General features: G+C 38.6%; 1 protein-coding gene across 1 annotated transcript; it reads left to right on the forward strand.

Moving 5' to 3' along the window:
* Nucleotides 1-2,112: 2,112 nt before the first annotated feature.
* Nucleotides 2,113-3,648, forward strand: tmem182b (transmembrane protein 182b; the record flags this gene model as incomplete). The annotated part of the gene is made up of 5 exons (XM_079460065.1): nt 2,113-2,268; nt 2,545-2,674; nt 2,851-2,949; nt 3,029-3,166; nt 3,380-3,648. 5 exons carry the CDS (start codon nt 2,113-2,115, stop codon nt 3,646-3,648), a joined length of 792 nt encoding a protein of 263 aa, XP_079316191.1.
* Between the last annotated feature and the right edge of the window lie 10,096 nt (nt 3,649-13,744).

Raw genomic sequence — 13,744 nt, forward strand, 5'->3', positions numbered from 1 at the left:
GTTTATAACTTTGGCCAGTCAGATGTCTAAATATGGTCTTCGTATCTCCGTATGATCTGACACATATACAGAATAAAACTACCACCACACAGATAAGAAGAGATGGTGAAACGTTTCGTGTTATAATGCTCACAGCCTTTGTCTTAACTTCTGTTTCTTCTTTCTGGGGCATTGTAAGTACACTACATACGTAGGAAATGTAGGAAATCCTAATCCATACAGCCACTTTAGCTAGAAATATAAAATGTTACAAAAACGTGGTGATTGGGACTGATTCTACCAATACAAAATGCCCATGCTTTCCGTATAGTGTGCAAGTCTCTTTATTGGCCCTCCAATGCGGTTGGTCTCAACTTTCAGACGGATTTTTCAAATTACTTTACAGTTGCTTGAATTCAAAACGTGAAGAGGATTCCACATTTCCAAAATAAAATCATAGAGAATACCATACGTTCAACAAAAGAAACAAACACAACCTGACTCCCAGTTTTTAGTCTTGGTTCTTGTTTCTTGGTTACAGCATCTAAACTCCAGCTGTTTTTTATTGTGTTATCATGATTTTCAACTGCCCTGTTTGTCCTCGATTCTTTAAATGCAAGCACATGGCGATTGTTTGTTTTCTATACGCCATGTGCTATCCCTTTGCAAGTCTCGACCCCACCCTCTTGTTTATTCATTTATCATTCAATGATACGTCCACGTGCACATCTTTTACCCTCCTAAATTGCTGTACTGATTTGGTTTCAGTGCCGCTGCTAGCCATTTTGGTGCCCTAAGCATAATTCCATTATGCACGGGCATCATATCGCAGTTTCATCTCCTTTCTTTTCTCTGATCTTGACTCCTGCTGTCTTTTCAGGGCCATTTCCAAATAAGTTGCCTAGGCCACCGTCTGTCAAACTTCTTCAGGCGCACACGCGATCAACCGGCGCTGGCGCGGACCGTACATGGGCGGGTGGTGGTGTGGGGGGTGATATGGGATTGTTTGGCCGTTTCTTTTTTTTGGGGGGGTGATATGGGATTGTTTGGCCGTTTCTTTTTTTTTACATATACATGGGGAAAATGTGCCTGCCTAATATTTTTATATACCCTAATGAAATAATATTAGATTTAAAATTTTTTTTTTCATTAGGCTAATTTTGGTGCCCCTCAGCACTTGGTGCCCTACACACAGCGCGTGATGCGCGTGGTGGGAGCGGCGGCGCTGTTTGGTTTGCTGTTAAATGCTGCTTTATGGTCAATAGGGAGAAGCCAAGTCTTGAGTTCTGTATTTGTTTTGGTTTTTGTGTTTTGTGCTTTTCCTTTGTGTATTTTTACTTTTTGTCCTTGATTCTGTGCTTTTTGTGAATATACCTGACATCCACAAGACTTAAAAAGAATTGGCATATAGCCTCTTTTTTATCTGTAAACTAGTTTGATTTTCATTACTGGTTAACCCTCCATAGTGTCAATGGAAAATCATCAGAATACTTAATACTTGTTGGTTAGGTTAAAAGTATTTGAGTTTAAAAGTAATTTGCTCCTTTTTGTGAAATTGTTTGTTTGTTTATTTTAATATAACACCAAAATTTAAATGTTGCAATAAATTAGGACATAAGTGTCTTGAGACACTGGTAGATCAATTTCATAGTTAAATAAACGTTTTACAGTGGCACAGCTATTTTTATTAAATATGGTAACTTAACACTGACTCCAGGAACACATGATGACAGATTCTATTTCCTATACCATTACCTCACCAGTACATACCGTAACTTAATTTCAAGAAAATGCTCTGATAGCAAAGTGTAACTTAATAAAAATATTGCTACAATCATTCAATGATGACTGTCAGACTCTATAGGTCTCTTGAATAACGCAGAATGATTCATTGTACTACTTGTTACTACAGACAGACATCTGTTTTAAAATAGGTCCCTACAGCTAGACTCTAAGAATAGCGAGGTCTGCTCTTTTTTTATCATTGGTCATTGAACTGTGACAACACTAGGACAGAACTCACATTTAGATGGAAGGACAAGAAATATTGTGGAGAACTCAGGTGGACAATTTTGATAAAACAGCCCAAGTAATGTGAGGTTTTAAAACGGACAGGAAGGCGATCCAGAGGCTATGCATCTGGTAGTGTTACAGTTCTTGGCTGGGTTCTTCGGAGCTCTAACTTCGATGTTTTTGTTGGGGTCTCTTGGGTCTGATTACTGGCTTTTGGTATCTGAATCCTGTGACAAAGATGATGTGACTGTTCTCAGACTACAGAGAGTCACAGAGGTAAGTGTTGGGCATATTTGTTCACACATACTGAACTTGCCATTTTAGTTACGTTCACATTCATGCATTTGGCAGATGCCTTAATTCAAAAAGACTTGCATTGCATATACTATACATTTATTTCTGTGTATGCGCAATTTATTGGATAGAAGCCATGACATTGGCGTTGCTTGCGCCATGCTGTAACCACTGAGCTACAGGAAAGCTGTAGAGAAGTCATGAATAGTAAAATATTTATGTTTGACTCATTCATATATGTTTGATTACAATATGCAGGATATACAACCAGATGGAAGGCACCAGTCTGAGAATACCCTTTTGCTCTATCACGAAGGGCTCTTTTGGAGATGTTCTTACCAGAAGAGTTCAGACGGACAGCAAGAAAGCATGTTGGCTTTTTGGATAAGTAAGTCAACTATTTCTGTTGTAATTGATTATAAAACCTGATACTTTTGCATTACTATATGTGTAGGCCTACATAAAACACTAAACACATTTGTGCTTCATTAATAAATAAATTGTTTTAGATTCAGTCAAAAGTTTTGCTAACAATTATTTTCTATACGATTCTATTTTTTGCAGCCAATCAGCCATCCCAGAAGGTTTGCATACCCGGCTACCTGTCCCACGCACCTGTATCTGAATTTACCAATAACCCTTCAATTTCAAATTATGACACAGGTCTGAACCCGAGCCACAATTTGCTCAACAAAATGATGTTTGACTAGATATCTTAACTAACATAATTTCTTAATTCTAGTGCAAAGGCCATTTTGGTGTGTAATTTTTGTGCTGGGAGCCACGTCTGTGTTCATTGGAGGATTTGTCACTCTCTGTGCGACCACAAGGAACAGCCATCGCCTGTATGAGGCTGGAGGGGCTCTCTTTATAACCGGGGGTAAGGAAAGTACAACATTTAAAACAATTTTAACATTTGATGAAATTCCATTCATAGCCTCACTGATAGCTTTTACAGGATGATGTTACAGGAGCTCCATCGTCCAATTTTATGCAATTTTACGTTTTTTGTACTAACTAAATCAATCCTTCTTTTTTCCATTCATAGTTATTTTATTCTTCCAAACTCTTTTACTCTTCCGTTTCCTCTCAGGTGTCTTAATTCTGTTTGTAGTGCTGATGTTTGCTGTGTGGATGCAGGTGTCAGACTCTTTAGAGAGGTACGGCCTCCAACGCAGGCGGTTAGTTTGTTCCAGCCTGCAGCTCAGTGTGCACTATGGTCCATCCTTCATGCTGGCTCCCACCGCTGCCTTCCTCAGCCTTCTGACCGGACTGTTCCTTCTGCTCATTTCATCCGTTGGTAGGGCATCAACTAGGATCACGGAGAAGATGATGTGCTCACTACGAGAAGAATGTGTGTAGTACTGTTGTGTTAATACGGGAGTAAGTCTTTTCCTCGCAATGTCCAAATGAAGTGTGTTGCATTTACCACTTTTGAAATAATGACTGTTTATTTTCAGTTAAAGCTCATTCAAAATGCAAAATACTTTTTTTGCTGATCTAAGCACAGCTTAGACTTTGTACATGATCTGAATCTGACTTTCTGTTCTAAGTGAGACAGGACATTCTGGGTACCTCAAATTACTATCCTAGCTCGCATAGTTTGGATACAGAAGAACTAAATACATGTTTATAATAGCATTGTTTAATGCAAAATAACTACAATTTGGAAATTTTGTAACAACGTGCATTTGTAAATTTTTTGGCTATCATGTACAAACAGATATACAGTATGCCATATCAAATTAACTCTGTATGTGTGTTACTTTATTTTATTTATTTTTGTTTTGTAAACATTTTAATTGTTATATGGTTATGTATTTAAGGCATCCTCTCATTTAAAACAAAAATGTTTAAATCTTTTTTGTACAGCAATAAAGTTATATTTTAACAAAATGTTACCATTTTAAACTGCAAAAATAATTGCAGGAATTCAAGCTGAACCGTTGCAGGTATAGCTCGCATCTGGCAGTAAAAATATTGTTGATGTTGTTACTTTATTAGAAAATTGTAAGAATGCCAAATATTAAATAGAGTAATTCCTACTCCTGAGACTGTAAACCGACATTTTACTATGAGATATTACAGATATAAACCATGAAATGATACAACAGATCAATGTAAAATAAATGGCCTACCTATATTTGAAACCCAGGGTGACAGTTGCAATGTACCATTCGTGTGAATTAAGTACAATAACATTATTGGGGGAACAATGATAATTTTTTTATGAATTTATACATTTGGCAAACATTTCAGTCGATTAGCCAAATAGGAAACACGCCTACATCTGCAAGGGGGTAAGGCATGTAGAGCTGGGTTCAGTGCATAATTTAATCCAACACATTTATCGCGTCTCATAATTATGGGCTATATGGATCCTGGTTTTAAATGAGTCTAGTCACACCTCTCTGTCATGTCTGTGCAAATTAGTTACATTCAAATCGGAGTTCCTCTTACCTGCATAGAATGTATAGCAAGCTACAGTATACATCTACCTAAATGGTGTCTCATACAAAGAAACCACTAGAGGGCAGTGTTGCTTCAAGTCTCATCCGTCACACTACGCAATAAGCGCTCACCCTGGGGATCTGTGGGACTGTTCCACGAGGCCCATCATAGAAAGCTGGAACAACATTGCTGGAATTGAAAATAAATCACTGTTTTATGAATAAGACGCGGGAGATCAGATAAAAACTGTACATTTGAAATAAACACGAATCACATTTGATCCGAACCTCAAGGTTCATTCTCGCACGAACGAATCACAATACATTCTATTGTCACACCTTTATAATTGGAAAAGGCAAATAGACCCCTGAGATATTCCGCGAGATGGTGAAAATTTAGATTAGCGTAGATCCGTCTTTAATATTCGACACTGCCCGCCACGCTGTTTTCTGAGTCGCGAGCTTGGCGCGTATAATTACACCTGAACCTGTCACATCCGCTTCCGCCGCCGCGACCAACTTAAACATCTCTGTCAGCCCCGAAGCTCATCAAACCACCGCGATGAATTGATGTTTTAAGGTAGGTTTTAATGAATAAGGGAAGTCAAATCCGGTAATATAGCCTCACATTCAATCTTTTTCTTTCTTCCGTCGAGTGTGTTGGCAGATTCATTACTGGCGTTTACCCAGTACCCCCCCCCCCCACGCGATTTTCCCGCTGCTTGACTGTCACCCTAGCGGAGTTGTTCGTCCCCCTCATCACCGAGGGGCTTTGTCCCAAAGAGATAGATCTGTCCAGAACAATTACATCAGAAGCTTAACATCTCCCACCTAAGCATTTTAATCTCCACAGTTTCTCCTGGATGCGATTTAAAGAGGCTGCCAGACACAAATATCTGACACGGTACACTCACAGGTAAGGGGAGTGGGGTAAGATGAGCCAGCGGGTAAGTTGACCCACTTGACCACACATTTTGTAGTCACTCGTTATTTCTGACAGAATTTTGAAATGTGAAGCACATGGGAGAATTGGACAACATAAAATGACATTAAAGCAGTTTTCGGCTAAAAATACAGCACTTTCTACAAAAGTAAAAACATGTGTAATTTCAATGAAACTTAAGTCACTTATGGCCTAACATAGTTGGCATTTAAATACTAAGAATCTACAAAAACAGACACGGTGAGAGCAGAAATTCATTTATTTTTAATCAACAAACCGTCTGTAGTCTACTATGTTTCATAAGACAAGTTATTTCAGAAATGCAAACTGAAAGATTTTGCAAACGAAAGATATTGAAATGTAAAGTTTTATTTGGTTATTTTTGTTTAAATTAGCTTAAAATATTATTAGCATTTGTAAAGGTTTGAATTACTTTTTTAGAAGATAAATAAAAAACAATATAACAATTTCTGTTTCATGTACTGTATGGTTCAACCTACCCCCTCCCCTGACTTACCCTATTATGGGGCATACAGAGACACAGGAGCTCTTTTTTATAAGAAGCCCTATTTTTAAAACCATATGTCATAGATGTGTTCTTAAAATTTAGATTGATAGAAAACATCCTGAAATTTGATAAAATACTTTTATTGCACCTATGACTTATTTTCTTTCATTTTCAGGACCACATAAGTAATCGATGGCTCATCTTACCCCTACTGTAAATAAATAGCCTAAACAACGACAAAATCTGAGTTTAGCAAAGCAAGCAAAATGCAGTCAGGCTAGCTTGTTTTTGCGTTTTTGTGGATATAATTTATCCTGAAGAAAATAAAATATTACCAACCGTTTGTGTCAATAAAATGTCAACTGTCCACTCAGAATGGTTCAGTGTTGTGCACATACAGTAAAATTGAGAATGTTAAAGTTAAAATTAGCTTGACAGTTACCAATTGCACTCCATACATTTTTCTGAAATGTAGGCTCTAGTTCACAGATGTAGGGTGGCTTCACCACAGACTGCTTGTATACATGGCCTTTATATTTTAGGATCGTACTATTCATCTAAAAAACACACCAGGGGGCATAATTACCTTCCAAACTTGCTGGACAAGAAGAGAAAATGACTGTTTCTGAATTCAAGACCTCTCAACCAGGGGACCTGGTGTTGGACCACTGTCCCTTCCACAATTACGCTCCCTCCTGTTTATGAGTGGGCCCTCCGGAGGTCATATTGAGATGTTGCATTGTCTGGGCTTTTGCTCAATAGGCCTGGGGCCTGTCATGTTGTCTCTGGAGAGGATGGCTGCTTTTATTTGATCAGAAAGGTAAGGTTCAGTTGATTTAAATCAGATTCAGCGGCCACAGTCTGTATCAAGCTGCAGTGGTACTGTGAATGTCTTCTGTATTGTGAGAATCACACGTATATCTCATTTACTTCAGCAAACGGCTGTCCTTTAATTTTCAGTGATGCCAGCCAACGCTCTCATTCTTTTGGCTATCTCTGTCTCCCTCTCTCTTGCTCGCTCACTCTGGCCAACTCTTTTAGGGTCCATAATGAGTTCTGTGATTGCTGTGCGCCCCTGTGCCCTGTGCATCCCCTCTCTGCTCTGCGGCAGGTTAATGAGGATCGGAGAGATCAGCTTGCTGCTGTTAGACATGTCACACACGCTGAGGTGTTGAACAAACCCCTGTCCATTTTTGGCACTGAGCCTGGCAGGCCTTTTCTTATTCAACCCTGGCAGGACTGCTTGCTGCTCTCCAGTTTTAAAGGGGAATGTATAGTTGACGTACTGAACAGAAACTCTAAAAAATTACGCTATGGCTCAAAAGGGATGAACCTAGCCATTGGTTTGTAAATTAACCTATGCTGGCTTGTTTTTGATCCAACCCATTGTTGTATAACTTTCTGTTTCCCAACCCGGAGGCTGAAAAAGAGTATATAGTGTACCACACACTGTAAAAAAATCCCGTAGTAAAACAGACATTTTTGTCGCAGCTGGGTCTCCAGAAATAAACAGTAAAATAAATGTTTTCCTGTAAATTTACAGTTTCCCTGAATTTCTTGTCAATTTGCGGTCTTTCCTGCAAGTTTATGTTTTTTGTCTGAATTTTAAAAAAATCCTGTAAGATCTGAAGTTTTCTGGAAGCTGGGGCGTCAGCGATAAACCGTAAAATTATTTCTTTCCTGTAAAATTACATGTTTTCCCTTTGCAGTCTTTTTCTGTAATTTTAAAATGTTATAAAATACACGAAAAATATGTAAAAATAACAGTAAAACTCTGTAGATGTACAGTATTCATGACAATTAAATGGGAAAACTGTTAAACTACGTGGGAAAACTGTTAAAAATGAAAGATTTTTTTAAATCACAGTTTTTTTACAGTGCTGTGCATTCAAGCTATGCACTTTAACTGTATGTGGATTCCCTGGGAATCCAACCAGTGACCTTGATGTTGCAAATGTCATGGTGGAAAAAGTATCAGTGGTGGTATTGGGTCAATTTGTACATTAGGAAATTAAGACTGATTTAGAATTTGGTCCCACTTTCACTTTTCTCCTTTCCTGCCCAGTTCACATTCCTTCCGCACAAAAAGATCGACACAGTGTACTGGAAGTGTGTGCGAGAATGAGAGAATGATTCAATCCACGTTTCTTTCATCCATGAGTGCTTTCATGTCTTTTTCGGGGAGAGAATTATCAGTGATGGTACTAGTGCAGCCAGCACTGATAGAAGAAGGAGGTGTGAAGAAGGTGCTCGATGTGGAAGGATTTTCCTTGCTGTCCGCTTTTGATTTTAATTGTTTTGGTCAGTAGATTAATAAAAAAATCTACCGATTATACAACAATTTTATCAAACATGTCATTGATCATTAAATTGGAACGTGACATACAGAACCTTGAGCTCGCAGTAGAAAAGACCATTTCAGGATTTAAGAATCTTAGGAGGGATTTGGGTTTGACCTCAATACACATAAGGTTTTAATGAAACAACCGAATACAGAGGCAGCATGGAAATGTTATTAAACCACCTCTGATGAAAAAAATAGAAAAACAACCTTTTTCTATGGAAAGGATTTTTCCCCAATATTCCTGGCCCGTCTGCTAATCTCCTGTGTTTGGAGATATTTTTTTCATTAAATTTGTGTCAGGACTAATTTTGAGGCAAATGAATACAGATGTCAGGGTGCCATCGGATCCCATGGCAGGGCTCTTAATGAGATAACAGGCTTTAGTCAAAGAATTAACACTATTGAAAAAATGAGATTAGCTGAATGGATGTAGATCCGGCTGGAACGGAGGGCTTGGCTTGTGCAGAGATGTTTGCCGTATCAGACCGAGAGACCTGCGTTGCCAAATCACAAATCTATTTCCAACTTCGGTATTAATTATCAAACTAAAGCTGCGGTTGCGTGTTGATTCATCAGGGTACGCTCCTGTATTATCTCCCATTAAGCTGGAAAAAAGGAGAGATTATGTGGGCCTTCAGGGGCGTTTTATAAATTCTGTGAGTCTGTTAAACCATGTCATGGACTTTGGAGGATAACACCACGTTCCTCTTATGCGCGTGCTTCCTTTGCATGTGCTAAAATGCACCTTTAAGCCTTAAATTTGATTATTTATTTTAGTTTTCAATTAACTCTGAGCATCTTGGCCCCGTGTGGAGGAGTAGACTTGCGAGTGTCTTTTGTGTGAGATATTTATGTGTGTATAGAGTGTGTAAAATGGTCTGGCCTTGCGTGTGATCTGGTGGCATTGACTCATGTCCTGCACCCTTGGACTGAATAGCCATACTGGGTAAAGAATACAACAGAGTACCCTCAAATCTTGCACTATGTGCCATTTAATTGGCATGTAACATAATCATGTACATAAAGGGACGTGTTCTTTTGTGAACGTGATTGGTGCTGGCAAAGCAGTTCACACAGACAAAGGTAAGCCAAACTTACCCAGATCTAGACGCAACACCCATGTGATTGGGGGAAAGAGTTTAGTTGATTCAGTGGTGCATTGATTGGCAGCCTTGTCTGTGGCAGTGCCTGGCTGATTATCCCAAGCACACAGGGAGCCTATCACAATCACACAGGTAATAATCTCCCAGTTGCACGCTGCTATTTCACACATGGATGCGGCCTGTGATGAGAAAAGTATGTCACAGTATCGATAAATAATTATGAGCGATGAGACTCTCTTCCTGTATTGGAAGTTTGCTGAAATGACTTCATAAAGCTGGGGAATTGTGGGAGAGGTGATGTCGTGACAGCATCCTTCTGCCTGCTCACAATCACACCGTGATTATGCAGCGCGAGCACATCTTGGCGTCCAGCGTGCATGTGAGCATCTCGGGTCTGGTCGGGAGATGCTGTCTGGTGTTTCATGCATTTCTCATCTGATGAGTTTAGATACTCAGATCAAAATTCGCCCGATCGACGATGACACTGATGTCTTTTGCTGATATATTGTAGCGGACTCATTGTTTAAAAATGGAAGGAGAGGTGACACCTGAAGGAACGGAATGGGTATTGTGAAAGCAGGAGATGGAAAGAGTGAAAAGGAAATAACACAAGATGATAAGGTGACAGGATGAAAACATAGAAAAGTGAAAATGTGAGAAAGAAGATAATGGAAGCGAGCAAAGAAAGTAAACGGTCGGGGTGTAAGAGAAAAAGAGTGGCTTTAGAAAGGGGAGGAAGAAAGACGGGGAAAGAAAGAGAGAGAGAGAGAGAGAGAGAGAGAGAGAGAGAGAGAGAGAGAGAAAGAGAAAGAGGCGAGGTTGCAGTCATAGATGGGAGGGGGACAAAATGAGACCAAATTTTCTTTGGCAATCTCGTTTCTCCCGCTGCAGGTGTGGGGCTATTTCACTAAAGCAGGCCAGACGCGAATGTCATTAGTTCCTAAGCCCCAGGTGAATTTGCCACTGTTCCACATGATTAACCCAGATAATTGTGTGTTGATAGCGAGCATGGTCGATGGAATACAATTTTCAGGCCAAGATTCCTAAACAAACAGCTCAGCAGAGGGCTGGGAGGTGAGTGTGCTGTGTGTGTGTGTATGTGATTATGTTTGTACAAGGTTTAGGTGCAGTGTTTGGTGAGCAGTGCCGGTGGATGCCATGGTATTTAGCTTTTGCTTTTGGTGATGTAAAACTTGAGTTCTAACAGAGAGAACATAGTGTATTGACAGGAAGGAAAATAGTACAGTATACAAAAACGTGATTGAAAATTGAAGACAATTTAATGCATGAAGTGGTAAACTCTGAGTAGAACGAGACGGAGTTTAGGGTCCCAGGTAAAAAAAGTTAAATACACACCCATTTTGTAGATAATATACAATAAATAGTTTTTTTTGCTTTTTTTTATATTTTACTTTTAATATAAACTTGAGGCTAGTCCACACTGGGACGATAACCGTGTGCGCCGTTTAACACCTTGTGACTACAAAAACTGTGCCAAACGCCCGGCGTAAAAGTGTCATTTAAAAACCTCTGGCTTAATATTATAGTTAAAAACTGTTCGACCAATGAGTGTTTTTCGTAAACTTACATTTTAACATGTCATTTTAATGCTTTTATTTTACCCAGCATATTTTGCTCGCTAGAAGTTAACGCAGCTTCGGTTAGCCATACAACATATTTAGATATCAACTTTTTGATCAGGCATTACAACTACCTACTAAATTGGGTCCTTAGCGGACACAATTCACATGGGGAATTTGTCATGACATCGGAAACACAGGACTGCGTCACTCCCTGTCTTCGCCAAAGGCATAATTCACCCAACAATAAAAATTATTAAAAAATATTTTTTAAGTACATTGGTAACCAAATAACCTTGTCTCCTATTGACTTCCTTGTAACCACATTCCCTTTGAATACAGACATTTTTCAAAACATCTCTCTTCCACAAAAGAAAGAATGTCATTCATGTTTTGAGCAAAATTAATGTAATTTTTATCCTGGTTGGTTATCCCTTAAAAGTCTCAGAAAATAGCAATTGTAGGAAAATGTATCAGTGCTCAGTGGTAAGAGCATGGTACTAGCATTGCCAAGGTCATGGCTTCGATCCTAGGGGATTGCACATACTTAGAAACAAATGTATAATATAAATACAATGTATGTCGCTTTGGATAAAAGTGTCTGCCAAATGCGTAAATGTATTTTTGTTTCAGAGATCCGTCATTATTTTTTGTGATTCTGTTTGGTGATAAAAGTGGCATAGAAATAAAACACTGTGTCAATCACTTTATTAAGAATTTTCCCAAAATATGATATTTACTAAACAAAGTATCCATTTAAATAGCAAACTCTTTTTCTAAAGGTTATTCATTAAAACACAAGAATATTCACATTCCGAGGTCAGTTTGGCAGTGTGAAAATCTGGCTTCACACCTTAAATTATCCTGATGTGTGATCATGTTGTGTGCAGTAACCACTTGGGGAAGAGTGCTCGCATCTGTGATGGTAACAAAAATGAAAAACAAACATCAAAGGTCTTAAACACCAGAATATGAAATCTGCCGAGTTTTGCAGAAGATGGCTCCCCATGGCAGCCCACTCTTTGTTCTAACTCTACCAAGTGACTGACAAATAAAGGGTGATGTGAGATGAGTTATACTCACTAAAAAGTTGTTATTCCAGATGTTTACATTTGTGTCTAGCTACAACTCATTGAACACTGAAGTCTCTTTAGAAATAGCCAAAACCGTTCTCCAAGATTAATTCTGTTGCTTTTTTATTTTTCATCCATATCCGTTAACCATCATTACCCTTGATAGACAACATAGACTCAAACTTAACAGAGAAACTTTTTTCACACATTATTAGTGAAACCGCATTTAAACGACCGTGAATATGTAAACAAGCAGTCATTAATAATGTTTTCAGAAAATACATATTCATGGTATCTGAATCAAAGAGAAATGATTCCTGCATCATTTCACCCAATCTTCGCACAAATGACAAAACCCAGCCCTCAGCATCTAATATTTGCATATCATTTTAATATGAACATTTGTTGCGCCTTCAGACTTTCAGACGTTATGTTGGAAGACTTCTGTCACCAGTCTACTATGGCAGGACTTGGGCAGCTTATATCCAAAGATGGATTATGGATCAGGCTGATGGGGTCTTTGACTACCTATACTTAAAAACAGACCCTGTGAATGAAAATGTATAGAAATACATGAACAATACATTAGCTATTCAAAGATTTATAGTAAAAGGCCATATTAATATTATAATCAACTTACTAAATATACCAAGTAAATTGTATCAAGTTAGATAGTTTAGGGGTAGTAGATGCAAGGTGCAGATGAAGTGTTTAATGGCTTTTTGATTGTTGCTTTGTGTACACAAACACATACACGTTTTCGGCCTTTGCCTAAAGTTTTTTCCACACCTTGTGCTGTAAGAGTTTTTAAACGCTGGGTAAAGGAAGTTAATCATTGTAAACTATGGGATTTCCATTAAAAACCCTTTCCAAGGGTTTGTGTTTTGCCTGTACTGTATTCAACTACTACAAGCACTTTTTATTGCTCTGATAGTAACTTTAAGGTCCAATGTGTAATTTATTTTAAAGTTCCGTTTTAAAATATAGAACATTAAAGCTGTTCAATCATGTTGAGACTTTACACCTAAGCTGTTAGGTTCGCTGTTAAAATGCCAGTCTAAATTTATTTGATTATTTTGGGTTGAGACCAAAATTACCAACGTACCCTAGAACTCCCCAGCTTTTTAAAGATCCGTTTGTCGCTATTCAGTCTCTGTGTGCAATATAGGTGTGTGCTTGTGCCATTTTTTGGGCCAAGAGACTGGTGCCTCCGGGGCTGATTCCATATTTGCTTGTATCCGATGAAGTTCAGTTTAACTCATAAACTTTTTCAATTTTTTGTTCAATTGGAGTCTCAGAACCTGTAATTGCCAGGGGTTTTATAAGTAACAACATCCACCATCACATTAAACAACCTGATTCACAGCACAGCAAGAGTGAAAAAGAAGCTTGAGGTGGTAGCAGACAAAAATACATAGTAATCTGTTGGGGATCAGTTGGTATCAAGAACTGCGGTC

Source organism: Barbatula barbatula (assembly GCF_947034865.1).
Source record: "Barbatula barbatula genome assembly, chromosome: 7".
NCBI lineage: Eukaryota > Metazoa > Chordata > Actinopteri > Cypriniformes > Nemacheilidae > Barbatula > Barbatula barbatula.